Source organism: Fonsecaea pedrosoi (assembly GCF_000835455.1).
Source record: "Fonsecaea pedrosoi CBS 271.37 unplaced genomic scaffold supercont1.2, whole genome shotgun sequence".
NCBI lineage: Eukaryota > Fungi > Ascomycota > Eurotiomycetes > Chaetothyriales > Herpotrichiellaceae > Fonsecaea > Fonsecaea pedrosoi.
In genome coordinates, this window is record NW_013550614.1 from 2,000,018 (window position 1) to 2,014,459 (window position 14,442).

General features: G+C 51.7%; 7 protein-coding genes across 7 annotated transcripts; 4 read left to right on the forward strand and 3 right to left on the reverse strand.

Moving 5' to 3' along the window:
• Positions 1-690: 690 nt before the first annotated feature.
• Z517_02674 (uncharacterized protein) lies at positions 691-3,040 on the forward strand (the record flags this gene model as incomplete). Its single annotated transcript, XM_013431783.1, has 3 exons — positions 691-1,361; positions 1,417-2,127; positions 2,182-3,040. 3 exons carry the CDS (start codon positions 691-693, stop codon positions 3,038-3,040), a joined length of 2,241 nt encoding a protein of 746 aa, XP_013287237.1.
• Positions 3,041-3,644: 604 nt separating this feature from the next.
• On the reverse strand, positions 3,645-4,455 carry Z517_02675 (uncharacterized protein; the record flags this gene model as incomplete). The annotated part of the gene is made up of 2 exons (XM_013431784.1): positions 3,645-3,977; positions 4,051-4,455. 2 exons carry the CDS (start codon positions 4,453-4,455, stop codon positions 3,645-3,647), a joined length of 738 nt encoding a protein of 245 aa, XP_013287238.1.
• Positions 4,456-5,117: 662 nt separating this feature from the next.
• Positions 5,118-6,783, forward strand: Z517_02676 (uncharacterized protein; the record flags this gene model as incomplete). The annotated part of the gene is made up of 3 exons (XM_013431785.1): positions 5,118-5,220; positions 5,268-5,368; positions 5,425-6,783. 3 exons carry the CDS (start codon positions 5,118-5,120, stop codon positions 6,781-6,783), a joined length of 1,563 nt encoding a protein of 520 aa, XP_013287239.1.
• An 842-nt stretch (positions 6,784-7,625) lies between these two features.
• On the reverse strand, positions 7,626-9,225 carry Z517_02677 (uncharacterized protein; the record flags this gene model as incomplete). Its single annotated transcript, XM_013431786.1, has 2 exons — positions 7,626-9,059; positions 9,127-9,225. 2 exons carry the CDS (start codon positions 9,223-9,225, stop codon positions 7,626-7,628), a joined length of 1,533 nt encoding a protein of 510 aa, XP_013287240.1.
• Positions 9,226-10,056: 831 nt separating this feature from the next.
• On the forward strand, positions 10,057-10,980 carry Z517_02678 (uncharacterized protein; the record flags this gene model as incomplete). The annotated part of the gene is made up of 1 exon (XM_013431787.1): positions 10,057-10,980. One exon carries the CDS (start codon positions 10,057-10,059, stop codon positions 10,978-10,980), a length of 924 nt encoding a protein of 307 aa, XP_013287241.1.
• Positions 10,981-11,395: 415 nt separating this feature from the next.
• Positions 11,396-12,631, reverse strand: Z517_02679 (uncharacterized protein; the record flags this gene model as incomplete). The annotated part of the gene is made up of 1 exon (XM_013431788.1): positions 11,396-12,631. One exon carries the CDS (start codon positions 12,629-12,631, stop codon positions 11,396-11,398), a length of 1,236 nt encoding a protein of 411 aa, XP_013287242.1.
• Positions 12,632-13,475: 844 nt separating this feature from the next.
• Positions 13,476-14,381, forward strand: Z517_02680 (uncharacterized protein; the record flags this gene model as incomplete). The annotated part of the gene is made up of 2 exons (XM_013431789.1): positions 13,476-13,904; positions 13,959-14,381. 2 exons carry the CDS (start codon positions 13,476-13,478, stop codon positions 14,379-14,381), a joined length of 852 nt encoding a protein of 283 aa, XP_013287243.1.
• Positions 14,382-14,442: the final 61 nt, after the last annotated feature.

Consider the following 14,442-nt stretch of genomic DNA (forward strand, 5'->3'; position numbering starts at 1 on the left):
CGAAAGGAGTCTCAATCGATCAAAGAGCGGGATCAGAGTAGTGAGCGCGGGGTGGCTATCAAACTGTTCAAGATAAATTTCCTTTTTGACGTCGCGATGCATATCAAGCGGTTAAAGTTCGGAAATCGCGTCACAAAATATATTCCGACGTCCAATGGACCTCAGCAGGCACCATTAACCCAGTTCAAGCTGCTTCGCACTCCAGGATAGAGTGCCACAGATTGACACATGATAGCTGACCAAACGAGATCTTTGGTGACCTCGCCTCCGTATTTGTGTCTCCGGCAAGAATGGATCGGTTCAAGTTCCTCGTCGCTAGAGGCGGTGCGGGCGGCGTTGTGCGAGGTAGAAGTCGACGACTGAGAGCGCAGGCTGGGACTATGCACGGCTCATTTGACTGAGCAGTCAATCCAATGAAGGTGACTTGCTAAGAAGACCCAAGCATAGTCGTGATGTTTCCAGATGCGGACTGCCTCTATTGTTTTGCTACGAAGAACGAATCGGCCAGGCAGAGTACTTGGCATTGCAGAGGTGAAAGCCACACGCGTTCTCTTGTGTAACCTTCCCAAATGTGCTTCTATTTATGCTATTTGGCTGCAGTTACTCTTTACTGAGATTCATCTACTCTCCACATGAACACAGTCAGCCAAGTCGGCCTAAGAAGACTGACTCCAGTTCTCATCAACCATCATGAACACTCACGATGTCTCAGACATTCCACAGTATTTCGAGTTCCTGCGTCGGCAGAGGCAGAGTCTCCAAGAGGCACAATCTCGTGAAGGACAACGCCCTCAAGAAAGACGATCCAGGGAAGAAATCATAATGAGGTTCAGATTCATGGGGACGGCTGGACGAGGCTCCTACGACAAGTTCAACCTACGATCCTCATTCATCCCTCCAGCTTATCCTCCCTGCACCAGTGCCTTAGCCGAACTGAAGAAAACGATGATCAAAGATCTTCTCCTGGAAACTCACCACCGAGGCACTTATCTACTATTAAGGTCAATTACCCCGCCAGCCAAGTTGAATGCGGTTATGACCATTGTGGAAGACGAAAGCCAGGACGTCGTCATGTTGCAGCTGTACTATCAAGAGGGAGGTAATGACAGCAAGATTGAGGACATCGCTGGAGAGGGCACGATCCTGATTGTGCGAGAACCATACTTCAAGTTAATGTCGGATGGAGAGTATGGACTCCGCGTTGACCATCTCTCGGATGTGACATATCTTCCAGCATACGATCAGGGAGTCCCGAATCATTGGCAGAAAGATATCATAGTGGGTAGCGCCTCGGTCGACGATTGGAAGATCAAGGGAAACGACTTCTACAAAGGTTCCAAGTATAGAGCTGCTATTGAATGGTAAATTTCCATCGGATCCTCTCCAATGCTTCGGAATATGTTAACGTTTCAGCAGCTATACGAAAGCCCTCGATTGTTCTCCGACAGAAGACAAATCTCGCACCATCAAGATCAATCGAGCTCTCGCATACATCAAGACGAGGCAATTCGAAGCCGCTCTCTTCGATCTGGAATACGATCCGTCTCCTCAAAAGCCAAACGAGAAAGCTCTCTTCAGTAGAGCACTAGCATTGTACTGCCTCCAGAGATATCGAGAATGTCGTGAGATTCTCAAAACTGTCCTTGTGAACTATCCTGGTAATGCACCGGCCAAAACAAAACTCACTCGAACCATACAACGGCTTGCAGAGCAAGAAGGTGGAAAGTACAACCTCACCGGTTTGCGCACGGAGGCCGCTAAACTGCGACCGCCGCAGCTAGACCATGCTACATTTTCAGGTCCGGTTGCAATCAGAACGTCAAATGGTCGGGGGCGGGGTCTCTTTACCACAAGAGCAGTCAAGGCTGGCGAGCTTCTTTTGTGTGAGAAAGCATTCGCGTATGCCTTTGATGATTCTCAGAAGGCAACGGCCGGGGGCAATTCGACTATCTTGATCAACGCAGAATCTAACTCCATAACTATTGGGGCTCAGGCGGAACTCATCCAATTGATCGTCCAAAAGATGTATCGGAATCCGTCCTCGGCGACTACCATCACCAATCTTCATCACGGCTCGTATGAACCTGTCAAGGTTACCGAGGTCGATGGCACACCAGTGGTTGATACGTGAGAGAATCATCCTTTTGTTATTGACTCACACGTGCTGACTTGCTATCCCAGATTCCTCGTTGCGCGCATCATAAGCCTGAATTGCTTCGGATGTTCACTCTCGTCTCGCGAGACCCATCTACATCTTTTGAAGGGCAAGGAAGGACAGAGCACTCATATCTATGACGATCGATTCCACTCTTGCGGGATTTGGGCGATGGCATCATACATAAATCACTGCTGCTACAGTAACTCCAGACGGTCTTTTATCGGCGATATGATGCTGGTGCGCGCAACGCAAGACCTTGCAGCTGACACAGAGATCACATTCTGGTACCACTCGCCTGGCGTCAATGACTACGACGAGCGACGGAAAAAGTTCCAACATTGGGGTTTCATGTGCGACTGCGCCATGTGCCAGGATGAAATGGCCACGAAGAAGAGCGTCTGGGCAAAAAGAACCAAGTTGAGGGCAGACGCTCTGAAGGTCTTCAAATCTGACAGCAAAGCGAATATAACCCAGGTTGAGACCGTCCTCGCCGAGCTTGTTGCTACATATCCTCGACCAGCTTCTGATGTGCCTCGTCTCAGTGTGTGGGACGGCCAGTTGGCCCTCGCAAAGATGTGTCTCGCGCATCGGCAACCACTCAAAGCCGTCGAATGGGGGGTGAGCGCTCTGGAATCTCTCGGCTATGTGATAGAAGGAGGAAGACTGCCGCGCACCATAGGCACGCCCCTGGTTGTCAAGAAATGGGGCTTGATGCAGGACCACCTTGTCGAGTGCTGGATGGTCCTCGCCAGGGCTTACAGCCTGGTGGCTCCCGATCTCGAGGTTCTAGCGATCGAGTACGCTAGGAATTCATACAAGATTTGCGTGGGCGAAGACGACAGTTTTGACGAGACATACGGCAGGATATTCAGGGGCGCCTAGCATCCGACAGAACTGGGTGAATGGCTCGCAACGATGCTGTCTGCTGATATGGGACTGATACTTGGAAAGAAAAACGTTCGAAGCAGTTGCTCAATAGTCGATGTGTAAGGAGTCACTTGGCTATCTCCTGTCAGAGTCAGTCAAGAACAAAGTCATGTTTTCAATAGAGTGTGATCTCCCAGGTAGTTCATCCTCGCTCTTTGAGAGCAACGCATCTCGCCGGAACTATTACATCCACCCTGACCACTCAGAAAGCTATCACATACACAGGCATCCTTGTTGATTGTTACACAGCTCGAAAAACCCTCCCGCTCAACCAAACGAAAACGCTGCATGTCCCAACTTCAACAGAGAAGTCGCCGCAAAATTTGGTGTTTCAATTTCACCTCCCATATTAACTCCCGTCCCACAAATCTTGATACAGTCTCGAGACAAATACCAGCCGTTGTTTCTTCGGGCCTTGCCTCTAAAATTACAGAACAACTCAGCTTTGTCGACTTTGTGGTCCCTTCTTCGGCGTCGGTGTGAGTCAAGATTTCCCGGCAGACCAATCCGATCAAAATCATCAAAAGTTTTTGCATCGTAAAAGGGCCAAAGTCCATCCCTAGATTCGCAACTTGATACTCTTTTCAATGTCGTAAAAGGTACTCATAGGCGGCTGATCGCATCCGTTGGTCGCCACGTGCTGGCACAGAGCACTCGCGAAGCGGAAGTCGGTTGCACAGTCGGGACACTGATATCGCTTGTCGTCGAGCAAGTGATTGACATAGGCGCCGCATCTCTCGTAAGTGTCGAAGATATAGTTGTCGACATCGTCCCTATCAATCCCACTCACACACTTGCCCGATTCCAGATGGATCATCATGGCAGCGAATTCCGAAAACATGCGGTCGCAGCCGAGGCACTCGATTTCCAAAGGGAGATGACTTCGCTTGTGCTATTCAATTGCATTTCATGTCAGCTCATCCTCGACTAGGACAGCACACGCCGAAGAATCTCGGATAACAGACCTGTGTCAGATCATTGGGGTTGTTGAAGTATTTGCCACATTCCGCACACATGTTGTGGACAGCAATGTCGTGAGAGTTGAGACGGGCCGGACTGCGGAAATACGTGTTGCACGGCGCGCACATGTTGTGGACTTCGACGTCGTGCGATCTGAGCAGCGCGGCGGTACCAAAGTCCAGGTCGCAAGGCACACAGACGTTATGCCGGTGGGAATTGTCCACATGATACTGGCATGCCTGAGGTGAGACGAATAACCACTTGCACCGCTCGCACCACTCTCCTCGGTGGGCGTCGGCATTGCGGCAGTGATTCAGACCTCCATCGAGTGAAATGAACACCCGATCGCAGGGACGACAGTAACTGTCATTGTTTTCGGGGTTGGATACAAGCTGGTTTTCCTTAACCATGATGATGGCAACATTTACCGGGTGTCTCTTGAAGGAGAGTCGCTGTCCTTGATGAGAGTGAGGTCGGAGGAAGTGAAGCTCTCCCCTCTCCTAAAGGGGGTGGTGGCTTAGGCACACACTAGCTTGGAATGGTGGCTGCTGCAAACGCTGCAAACGCCGCAAACGAGGCTGGGCAGTTTTGTTGCTGTCTCGTCCTCCAACTCTCAGAGAGAGGAGTGGCCAAAGACCTTGAGAAGACAATGTTGTACTTTCTGGCGTATATTTCAGAAACTTATCATCTACGATTGAGAGCTAGGTTAGAAGTGGAGGTGTGTTATTTTGTGTTGGACGAAACTCAAGTAATTCTGACTTTATCAGCCTCGTTGCATGGAGTCGTAGCCTTGCGGGAGCTCGAGTGCGGGGAAATGCGCGTGGCTTACTTCATTCCTGGTCGCTTACTAGGCACACAGTCACCGCAGTCCACTGAGGGGCTCCCAAAGGAACGGAGGCTCCAGCTTTTTAGGTGCTCGGAACAACCTCTATCATCCACTCACTTCTCGAGCTATATCAAGCCTCAGAAAGACGTCATACGCGTTTTCAAAGTTTCCCTCACCACCCTCCCGACATAATAAACCTCTATACGTCCGATTTTGTCTGAGAGTAAACAGCTCCCATCTTCCACCATGGCCGCCCAAGTGCCAGCTGCGCTGAAGACAGCCGACATTACCCGCTTCGCCCACCGCGCAGCGCAGCTCGAGAAGCCCAAGCCTATCATGGCATACTGGTGTACGGCTCAGCCTTCAGATCTCAAGCGAAGGTTAACCTGTTCATAGGCGAATACTGGATCGTCAACCAAATTTTGTCCAAAGGCCTACACAATGCGGACGAAGAGAGCCTAGTCTACACTACAACATTGATGGACAAGCTCGAAAAGGTGTGTGTGTCTTGCGCTGCCTTGATTGGGAATCCTTGCTTATACTGCTGCCGTAGTTCAAAGCTGAACATGTCCAAGAACCTGCGGTAACCGACGACGTTGTGGGAAAAACATACGTGGAACAGTTTGGACTGGAAACTTTCGAAAGAGCAGACAATGCGGTACGCGCAAACAAGGCCTCGAGACAGACGGCAGACACCTTCCAAGCTTCGGCCACCTTTCTCGATCTGCTTCAGATTTGGGGCCCTGTGGAACCCGAAATCGCCGCCAAAATCAAGTTCGCAAAGTACCATGCCTTGAGAATCGCGAAAGCTCTGAAAGCTGGAGAAGATCCAAATTTGTCCAACCCCAAGCCACAAACTCCGAGTGAGGAGGCTCCCCCTGCGCTGGACCCGGACGATGCGGAAGTAAAGGCGATAGAAGGAGGTAGGGACGGCACCAGACCAAGACAGCCCTCTGTTGTTGAAATACCCGACGAGGCCGACAAGATTCAGAGAAGCCTTGCGCAGAAGTCGCTGCTCGATGAATCATTACACCCCTCCCGAGACACATCAATGCCACCTCCGGCCACCAAGCAACCGTCGATTACTGACGTTCCTGATGAGGCAGATCGAATACAAAGCGAGCTTGCTCGTCAATCATCTATCGACCAGTCTCTGCATCCTTCGAGAGCACCTTCTGCTCCACTGGGGAGCGACGTGTCTCCTCTGCCAGAACAAGATCCTGCTGCATTCTACACAAATCAGACCGATACAGCTGATATTTCGCCGCTAGAGCCGCCTTCTGAGCGAAAGCCTTCGATAGGAGGAAACTATTTCCCCGTGGTACCATCAGCTCCGGCAGAACCAGTGCTCCCGTCACCGCCAACAACGGTAGGCGATGCTGGCCCAGACCTGCCCACCGCACCTTCAGGACTTGGAAAGGTCAACACGGATATTCCTCCAGCGCCGTCTGAGCCCTCTCTTACATCCGCACGAAGCGAGCTCGGCGCCGCTCTTAACCTGCCCGCCCGTCACCAATCTCCTCCCCTTCCGCCTCACCGCCACGGTACTCCTCTCCAACCAGCTCCAATCGATTCATCCCACCAGATCCCTCCCAATTTTCAACCACAAGTTCCTCCACCTCAACTTCCAGTCAATGCACCACAGATCCGACAAGCGCGTGGTCCCGTACCACCTATACCCCATCAACAGCAGGCCCCAGCTTCCATAGCAGCGCCGTCGCCGATTCATCCTACCCGGATAGCGGCAGTCTCACCCCCACAGCCTCCACCAGTTAGCGTTGAGGTTGACGAGGAGGCGATCTTGAAGGCGCAGAAGCACGCCAGGTGGGCGATTTCTGCGTTAAACTTTGAGGATGTCCCAACTGCAATTCAGGAGTTGAGAGGAGCATTGGCCTCTCTGGGTGGTCTTTGATTGCGGTGACGATGGAATCACTTTGTTATCATAAGCGGCATCCCGCCGCGAACGTCGGGGAAGTTGGAGGGCTGGAACATTTATTTATACCCAGAGCACACAGCATGATGTACAAATAAGCGTCAAAGCGAGAGTGTCCTGTATCATGTATACCGTTGACACTGAAAGGCATGAGAAATCACACCAACATTAAACCCGCGCCGACTTCCTTTCCTTCCTTTCCTCCTTTTTATAGATGCACGCGACCGCAAAATATACATGTACATGGTCCCACGCCGGCCGTGACAGGTGAACCAGAAAAATGAAAATAGACTTATCAGAGGAAATAGTATTTTTTCGTAAAGGAAATAGGAAATGAGCAATATATTCCTGTCCCTCAGGGGATCTCTGTCCCTTTCTCTATTTCGGGTCCTGTTCTACTTTTCCCTTTATGCTCTCTCCATTTTGGGGTCTGTGGTTTAGTTTGGTTTGGTCCGGGTAGGTCAACTACCTAACTAACCCTCTTCCAAAGTATTTGGTGTTTTGTCTCGTCGTGATTTCGTAAGAGGGTAGAAAAGAGTTCGCACACGGGGGAAAGGGCGAGAAGATGTTGAAATGAATATGCCAGGATGAAAAAACCAGATGTCATGTCTGCTGCTCGATACTTGACCGATCTGATTGTGATCATGTTTTCCACCCGTGTTGGGAGTAGATATCAGCACATTGCGAAACACACTCCGGTTTGTGAACGCAGTTGCAGGGCCTCGCGTCGCCCCTATGTGAAATTTCATATACAGGTGGAAATGGGAAAGTTTGTGATGGTGATGGGATGGGATCGATCCGGGCAACTCAACCACCAACGCTCAATCAAACAAATCTCCCGCTCGCCTCCTCACTCGCTTCTCCCGGACCGGTTCGTCGAAGAGCTCTTTTCCTTCGTTCCTCCCGCTGCTCCGATTGTACTGATTGGGGAATAACTCCTTCACTTCCAGAGCACGACCCTTGATACTCAGCCCTCCTGAGCCTTTGATACTGAACCCGCCTCCAGCACCTGAGCCCTCGGATGATCCCTTGATGGCGAGGCCGCTAGCATTCCCGCCACTCGACGGGAATAATTCAACCCCTGCGTTTGAGGCCCCATTCCTCATTGATTTGGTGCTGTCGATCGAGATACTCTTTCTGGCAAATCTCTCGGCGAGATTCTCTTCATTTTTGGCGTCCATTGCGTGGCTCCTGCGGTGATTTGAGCGAGGGGAAGTTTGCGCGGCGGACAGAAGATCAGCCTTCAGGCGTTTCGCCGCGGCGGCATTGGCCCGATTTTGTGTGGCATCGATGGTCGGTCTAGGTGCTGCTGGAGCTGGATCGGTCGACATTGAGGTGTCTGCATCCGAAGTTTTATTGGGAAACAGCTCGACTTTATCGGATCGGAGACCACCACCCATCTTGTTGTCTGAGGTGAATGCTCCGAATAGCTCTTTTCCTGCGTTGGAGCGCACGCGGTCACCGCGATCACGATAGCCTCTCCGTCGAGTCCGTCCATCATCATCCGAATCCGAGATTTCGATGTCGTCGCTGCCGCGCATGCGCGTGCCTGGACTAGCGCTCCGTCGTCTCGCTTTCGTGGCGCGTGGGAAAAGATCTCGACCTCTTGCTTTATTGATCTCTGTGTCTGTTGTGGGTGCATCGTCGTACATACTAGCCGAGAAACCTCCCGCATCATCACCATTTGCGCGGTCATTATCTCTCCTTCGCCTATAGAGTTCGCGATCGTCAAATTTTCTGCGCCGATAGTCTCCGCGACTATTCTCGAACTCTTTCCGCATTCGTTCCGTAGGATCTTGGTCTGGGTGCATGAGGTAGTATCTGCTTGCATCTCTAGCACCTTTCTTCTTCCTGTCACCTTGCTGAGCGACGCGAACCACAAGCATACTTCCCGGCCTGCTGGCCAATTGTTTCGTGGCGCGCAATTCGAACGGGTTGTTCGTCAATTCTTCGATCGTGACCGAGTTCGCGACGAATGCCAGCTGCGCTCGTTTTGCGGTATCACTGTCATTGAAGCAAATGTTCGCAGAGGTATCGTCGATCCATTGGACATGTACGTTGTCGCCGACTTCACTAAAATGGTCGTGTACAAAGGCAAGAATGTCACTTGTGTGCATTTCGTCAACACCGCGAATGTGGACTTTGGTCCATTGCGGTTCGAGGGCCGGGTCTTCGGTGTAGATGGCTGGGATGATATTCGAGGAGTCGGTGGCAGCGGGTGCGCCAGAGGGGACAAACGACGGTTCTTCGCCTTCCTGTATGGGTGATAAGTACGGGAACATGCATTCCAGCGTGGTGAGGGAGATATGCGAATCATCGTACTTCGAGCTCAAACTCATCATCAAGAGGTGGGCCTTGATCATCCATATCCATGTCGATGTCGATGTCCATCAGATCGGCGTCCTGCGCCGACGTGGCCATTGTTGGTTGCATAGCCAAAGCCATGTCTCGAATGAAGGGTCTTCCGGGGGGTTTAGAGGGTCAGAACCAGACGGTAGTCTGAGTAAATAGGGAGATTGATGTCTGAAAAAAGGCTTAAATGAGATCGAACATTCTTTAGAGTGACGAAGCGAGGCTGTCGCATCCGAGAATCGTGAACAAGCTCCCAGCCGAGTAAGTAGTGAAATCTGACCCGATGTGACTGTGAAAATGACGTAAATGGCGGAATCGGGATATGAGTGTCATATAATACAGATGGGAATCAAGGTCAGAAGAGGATGTCGGCAGGCGGAGAGACACAGAGAGAGAGAAAGTGGTTGATATTACATGGTGGGAAAACGCGAGGCTCAGACCAGCTTCAAGGCTCAAAGTCACAGCGACATCATTTCTTGTCCCAACACCCGAGTTCGGTCGAATATGACGCTGCTTTAGTGGATGTCTCCTCACTAGTATCACTCCGCATTTCCCTCCCCGCCGCCGAGCCGATGACCGGCGACTTGAGAGGAGCAAATGATTTAGTCTGACACAAATTTCTCGATCTACATACAGCCAGTTCCCACGCTGTCACCTATATTTATTTCCGTCAGACAGGTTGCTATATTCTCCATCAACGCCGTGTCTCGCTCTGAGCGTGCAAGGAGGATGGCGAACCTCGGGTGGTGCATCACTATATATATCTAGGCAAGATGGGTTTGCGACAAGGCTCTTCGAAGAATATATCGCATGCCTGGTCGCACCTCAGGTAGGACTCGAACAATCCGCCTTTATCCAGATATCATCGCCCTAGCTTGCTTGTTTTGATCGTCTCGCACGATGAATGCCACTAGAGCTTTGTGGCTGGTCCGCCCGTCTCGCCCTACTCTACGCAATGTCCTTCCTTCTTTTCTGAATGCACCGACCAGGAGAAATATCTCGATACAGCGAGTGGCCGGATCACTGGGCGCCGAGATCCACGACGTTGAACTCGCCAAACTCTCGGAGAACCCAGGTGTTGTCAAGGAGATCCGAGAGGCTCTTCTGGAACATCAAGTCATATTCTTTCGCAACCAGAACTTGGAGCCCAAAGAATACCTCGATTTCACCGCTCACTTTGGCAAACCCGTCGAATATCCCTTTGTCCGGGGCATTGACGGCTACCCCGAAATCATCCAAGTCCTCAAACAAGAACACGAGGTCATCAACTTCGGAGGAATCTGGCATTCGGACACCTCCTACTTTGAAAATCCACCGATGGGGTCGGTGTTGATGGCCAAAGAAGTCCCCCCGTATGGTGGCGACACGTTGTTCGCGAATCAGTACGCTGCGTACGAGTCTCTCTCGGAAGGACTCAAGCAGACGCTCTTGCCCTTGAAGGCCGTGAGCACCTCCGCCAAAGCCGACGCCAGCAAGACCCGCGAAGACCGCATCCGTGACTCGGGAAACGCAGCGGCAGCGTCCTCGCTGGAAGCACTTCACCCCGTCGTCCGAACACATCCCGAAACCGGCAGAAAGGCCCTCTACGTCAACGTCGCCCATACCTCCCATTTCGAGGGTTGGACAGAGGACGAGTCCGCGCCACTCCTGCAGTTCCTGTTCCAACACCAGGTCAAGCCGGAGTTCACGTGCCGGTTCCGCTGGCAAGTGGGCAGCATAGCCTTTTGGGACAATCGATGCGCGCAGCATAACCCAATCAACGACTATCATGGATTCCGACGGAGAATGCTGAGGATCACTCTGGAGGGTGATCGACCTGTATAGGAGTGCAAAAATGGGTTGTTGCTGAGCGCTTTGAATTTCGTCTGAAGATACTATGTTTCCCACCATTCCCAAGTGACCTCACATCTAATGAGTGCGCACAAGAAAGCCGCTGTTCGTGCATTAGATCGAGGTACATATATCCAAAGCATGTTCGTTAGCCAAAGTATTCCGTTGCTCAATGATCCTGCAGAGCTTTCCAATGCAAACCGGGCCAACTGTAGCTGACGCCCACCAAACACGCTCGGTACGTAACTATTTGCGCCTGTTCATTCATTGAAACTCAGAGCTCACAATGTCTTTTCTCGCAGCTCAATATGCTGCCTTCTGATACCAATTGATACATTTGTCGTTGGAATAAGAGATATGCAGCGCCAACTGGCCTTTCTCCAACCAACACAAACTTTGTGTGATGGCCTCACACCGCCGTCACGATACCGGCTACCACAGAACCTGGCCTCCACTCATCATCACTGTCGTCTCGGTCTTTTCGTTTGCGAGGGGTACTTGAGTGAACCGGTCCCTCGTTGTCGCTGTCAAGGGTGTACTCCGATGCGTCTTCATCGGTCCAGGACTCCGGAGAGCGTCGACGTCTGGTGCTGCGAGGTTTCTGGTGGGAAGAAGAGGCTCGAGTGGTCCTGCGGCGTTGTGACAGCAAGGAAGAAGACTCCGACTTGGATCTCCTGCCTTGCTTCGAAGTCGCCAATGGTGCTGACTTATTTCTCCGTTCGTCAAAGCTGGAGCGAGCACGGCCAACGCGATTCCAGAAGTTCTTAACGGCGCTGTAACCAGTTCTCGTCACACCATCCTGGAGTTGCATACGACTCAAGGCCTCTCGAAATCGTGCTTCCCCTTTGAGTTGTCGCTCGCGGTGGATGTCGAGCATGTGGCGGATACACGCCTCCTCCTCCCACAAGGCCCAGGAACGGGTTGGTTGTTGAAGGCGAGAAGCAGCAACAAGATGTGCAGGAGCCGGATATGGCATCAGCCCCAGCTCCTGCCCCTCCTCATCGCCGTCATGATCGTCTTCACCTTCATCAGCGCTGTTGCTGGGGGCGGACGAAGCGGTGTTGATATTGGAAGGTGTCACAGGACCAGCCTCTGATGACATCTCGTTGGAGGTGGTGGTGCCATTCTCCTCACTGTCGCTATCCTCGTTACTGCTGTCGTTGCCCTCATGACCAGGACCATCACCATCGCTGTCACTCTCCCAGCCACCGCCCTGCTCATCGTCATCTACATCATACTTGTCCTCGTTTTCTTCTTCTCCGTCGTCGTCTTCTTCCTCGTAGTCCAGGGACATAAACACATCGCCATCATCAGCAAGCGCCTGTCCAGCCACCACAGCATGTCGCATTGCGTCATCTTGTATGGCGCCACTCGGTATCCCATTCACCACCTGTTCGTCTGCAAAAGGATCTGACACATCGCCAAAAGCAGGCCAGCCGCAGCTGTTTACCTTGTCCGCGAGAATTGTGCTGAAATATTCCGATATACCAGAACGTTCCGCCAGGTATCTCGACAGGGCGTCTGGATGTGCATCGAGATAGTCGAACACCTCAGCGTCATTAAGAGGGAGTATTTGGACAATCGGCTGGCAGATGCTAGACACAGCATCCAGAAAGAAGGACTCGGTTGCATCGGTAAAGGACATTTTGACTAAATAACTGCTTGATAGACGAGAGAGATAAAGAACGATGAGGAAAAAGGGTGGATGAGAGATGAGGGCAAGGAGTGGAAAGAGAGCTCATGGCTTTATATAAATACATTTCGACAGCATATCCTGAATGTATAGAGGCCATTTATATTGTACTTATTCGGACACAATAACATGCATTCAATGTGAGTGATGAGTTGAATTGATTGGAGTAGGCCGAGACACAATGGTCTCAATAGGAGCGATGTGACATGGACCTCGTCGAGCCGAGTATCCTCGACAATAGGAAATGAATGAGTAGGAGAGGATCGAAAAATATGAGCGCTGTGCCGCACCCAGCGTTCCATTCTCGCAGCATTCAATAGGACCCCGACATTGGGAAGGAGCAAGAATAGATGTCACCGAATTCAATACCAATATTCACTGACCTCAAAACACTTTGCCCGTGTCAAAGGACATGCTGCTCAGCCTTATTGCCATTTGCCCCTTTTCGACAAGGCTTATCATTTTCATTGGACGCGGACGTGGCGTGGCAGTGACACCTAGGGCGGGTGACCTGGGATGCGCATACAGAATGAGATCTTTGCGTCACAAGCGTGGAGATGTATGAACAGGATATTCACTCCGTCGAATATCAAGACGACAACCGGCAGAAGGGATGTGTTGTTGGTTGGAAGATATCAGGATTGACGTCGTATGGTCCACCGTATATTTTTATCCTGTGGCACTACGGAGGAGCATATGTTGGCCGCCGTCAACATCCTGCACATGCACTGCGCAACTGCTCAACTGATCTCATGCGCTTCGCTTTTGTTTATGCACAGAGTCAACCAAGCTAGCCATGCCATGGCCCAAGCTGTGGTCTTCTTCGACAAAGGATGAATCCGGACCCCAGAAGCCTCTCGCTGAGAAGGCCACAGATTCGTGGGATTCGGAACCTGCTGTGCGCGATCAGCAACAACCTGCTACATCCATCCCTCCACAATTGAGAGCCTTCACTCAACCCGAAACTATCCTTGCCGCGGCTATACTGACGACAGTTTCCGTCGGCACGTACAAACTCTACAAGTCCTATCTGCGCAGGATCCCGCAGGCGATTAACATCAATCCGGGTTTCTTTCGGCGGAGAAGCATCGTAGGTCAAGTTACGAGCGTGGGAGATGGAGACAACTTCCGCATGTATCATACGCCGGGGGGCAGATTGGCTGGCTGGGGTTGGTTCCCGGGACGAAGAGTACCAGTGAACAAAAAGGATCTGAAGGACCAGACGGTACATTGGTGTAGGTCACAAGCTCAAGGCTATGGGGACTGACGCGGCGAGTAGATACATGTCCGCCTCGCAGGGATCGACGCCCCCGAACTTGCTCATTTTGGACGGCCTGCACAACCTTACGCGAAAGAAGCGCTTGACTGGCTCACTGCCTACATCATGGGAAGGCGTGTTCGAACCTATGTCTACAAAGCAGACCAGTACAGCAGAGTGGTGGGCACCGTCTACGTCTGGAAGGGCCTCGTGCGTCGCGACGTCAGCCTTCAAATGCTTCGGGCAGGGCTTGCTACGATCTACGAAGCGAAGTCGGGTGTTGAGTTTGGGAGGGCCAAAGAAGAGAGGTACAGACGCGCGGAATGGTGGGCGAAGACTAGGAGAAAAGGCATGTGGGCGGCAAACAGGAAAGACTATGAGAGTCCGCGAGAGTACAAGACCCGACATGGGGTTGGAAGTCCCCAGGATGGAACGAAGCAATGATGTAAGGGCAAACCCGTATCAGCTTTCGGGCGAGGCACTGTGGGAGCTGGATGCGTATCCA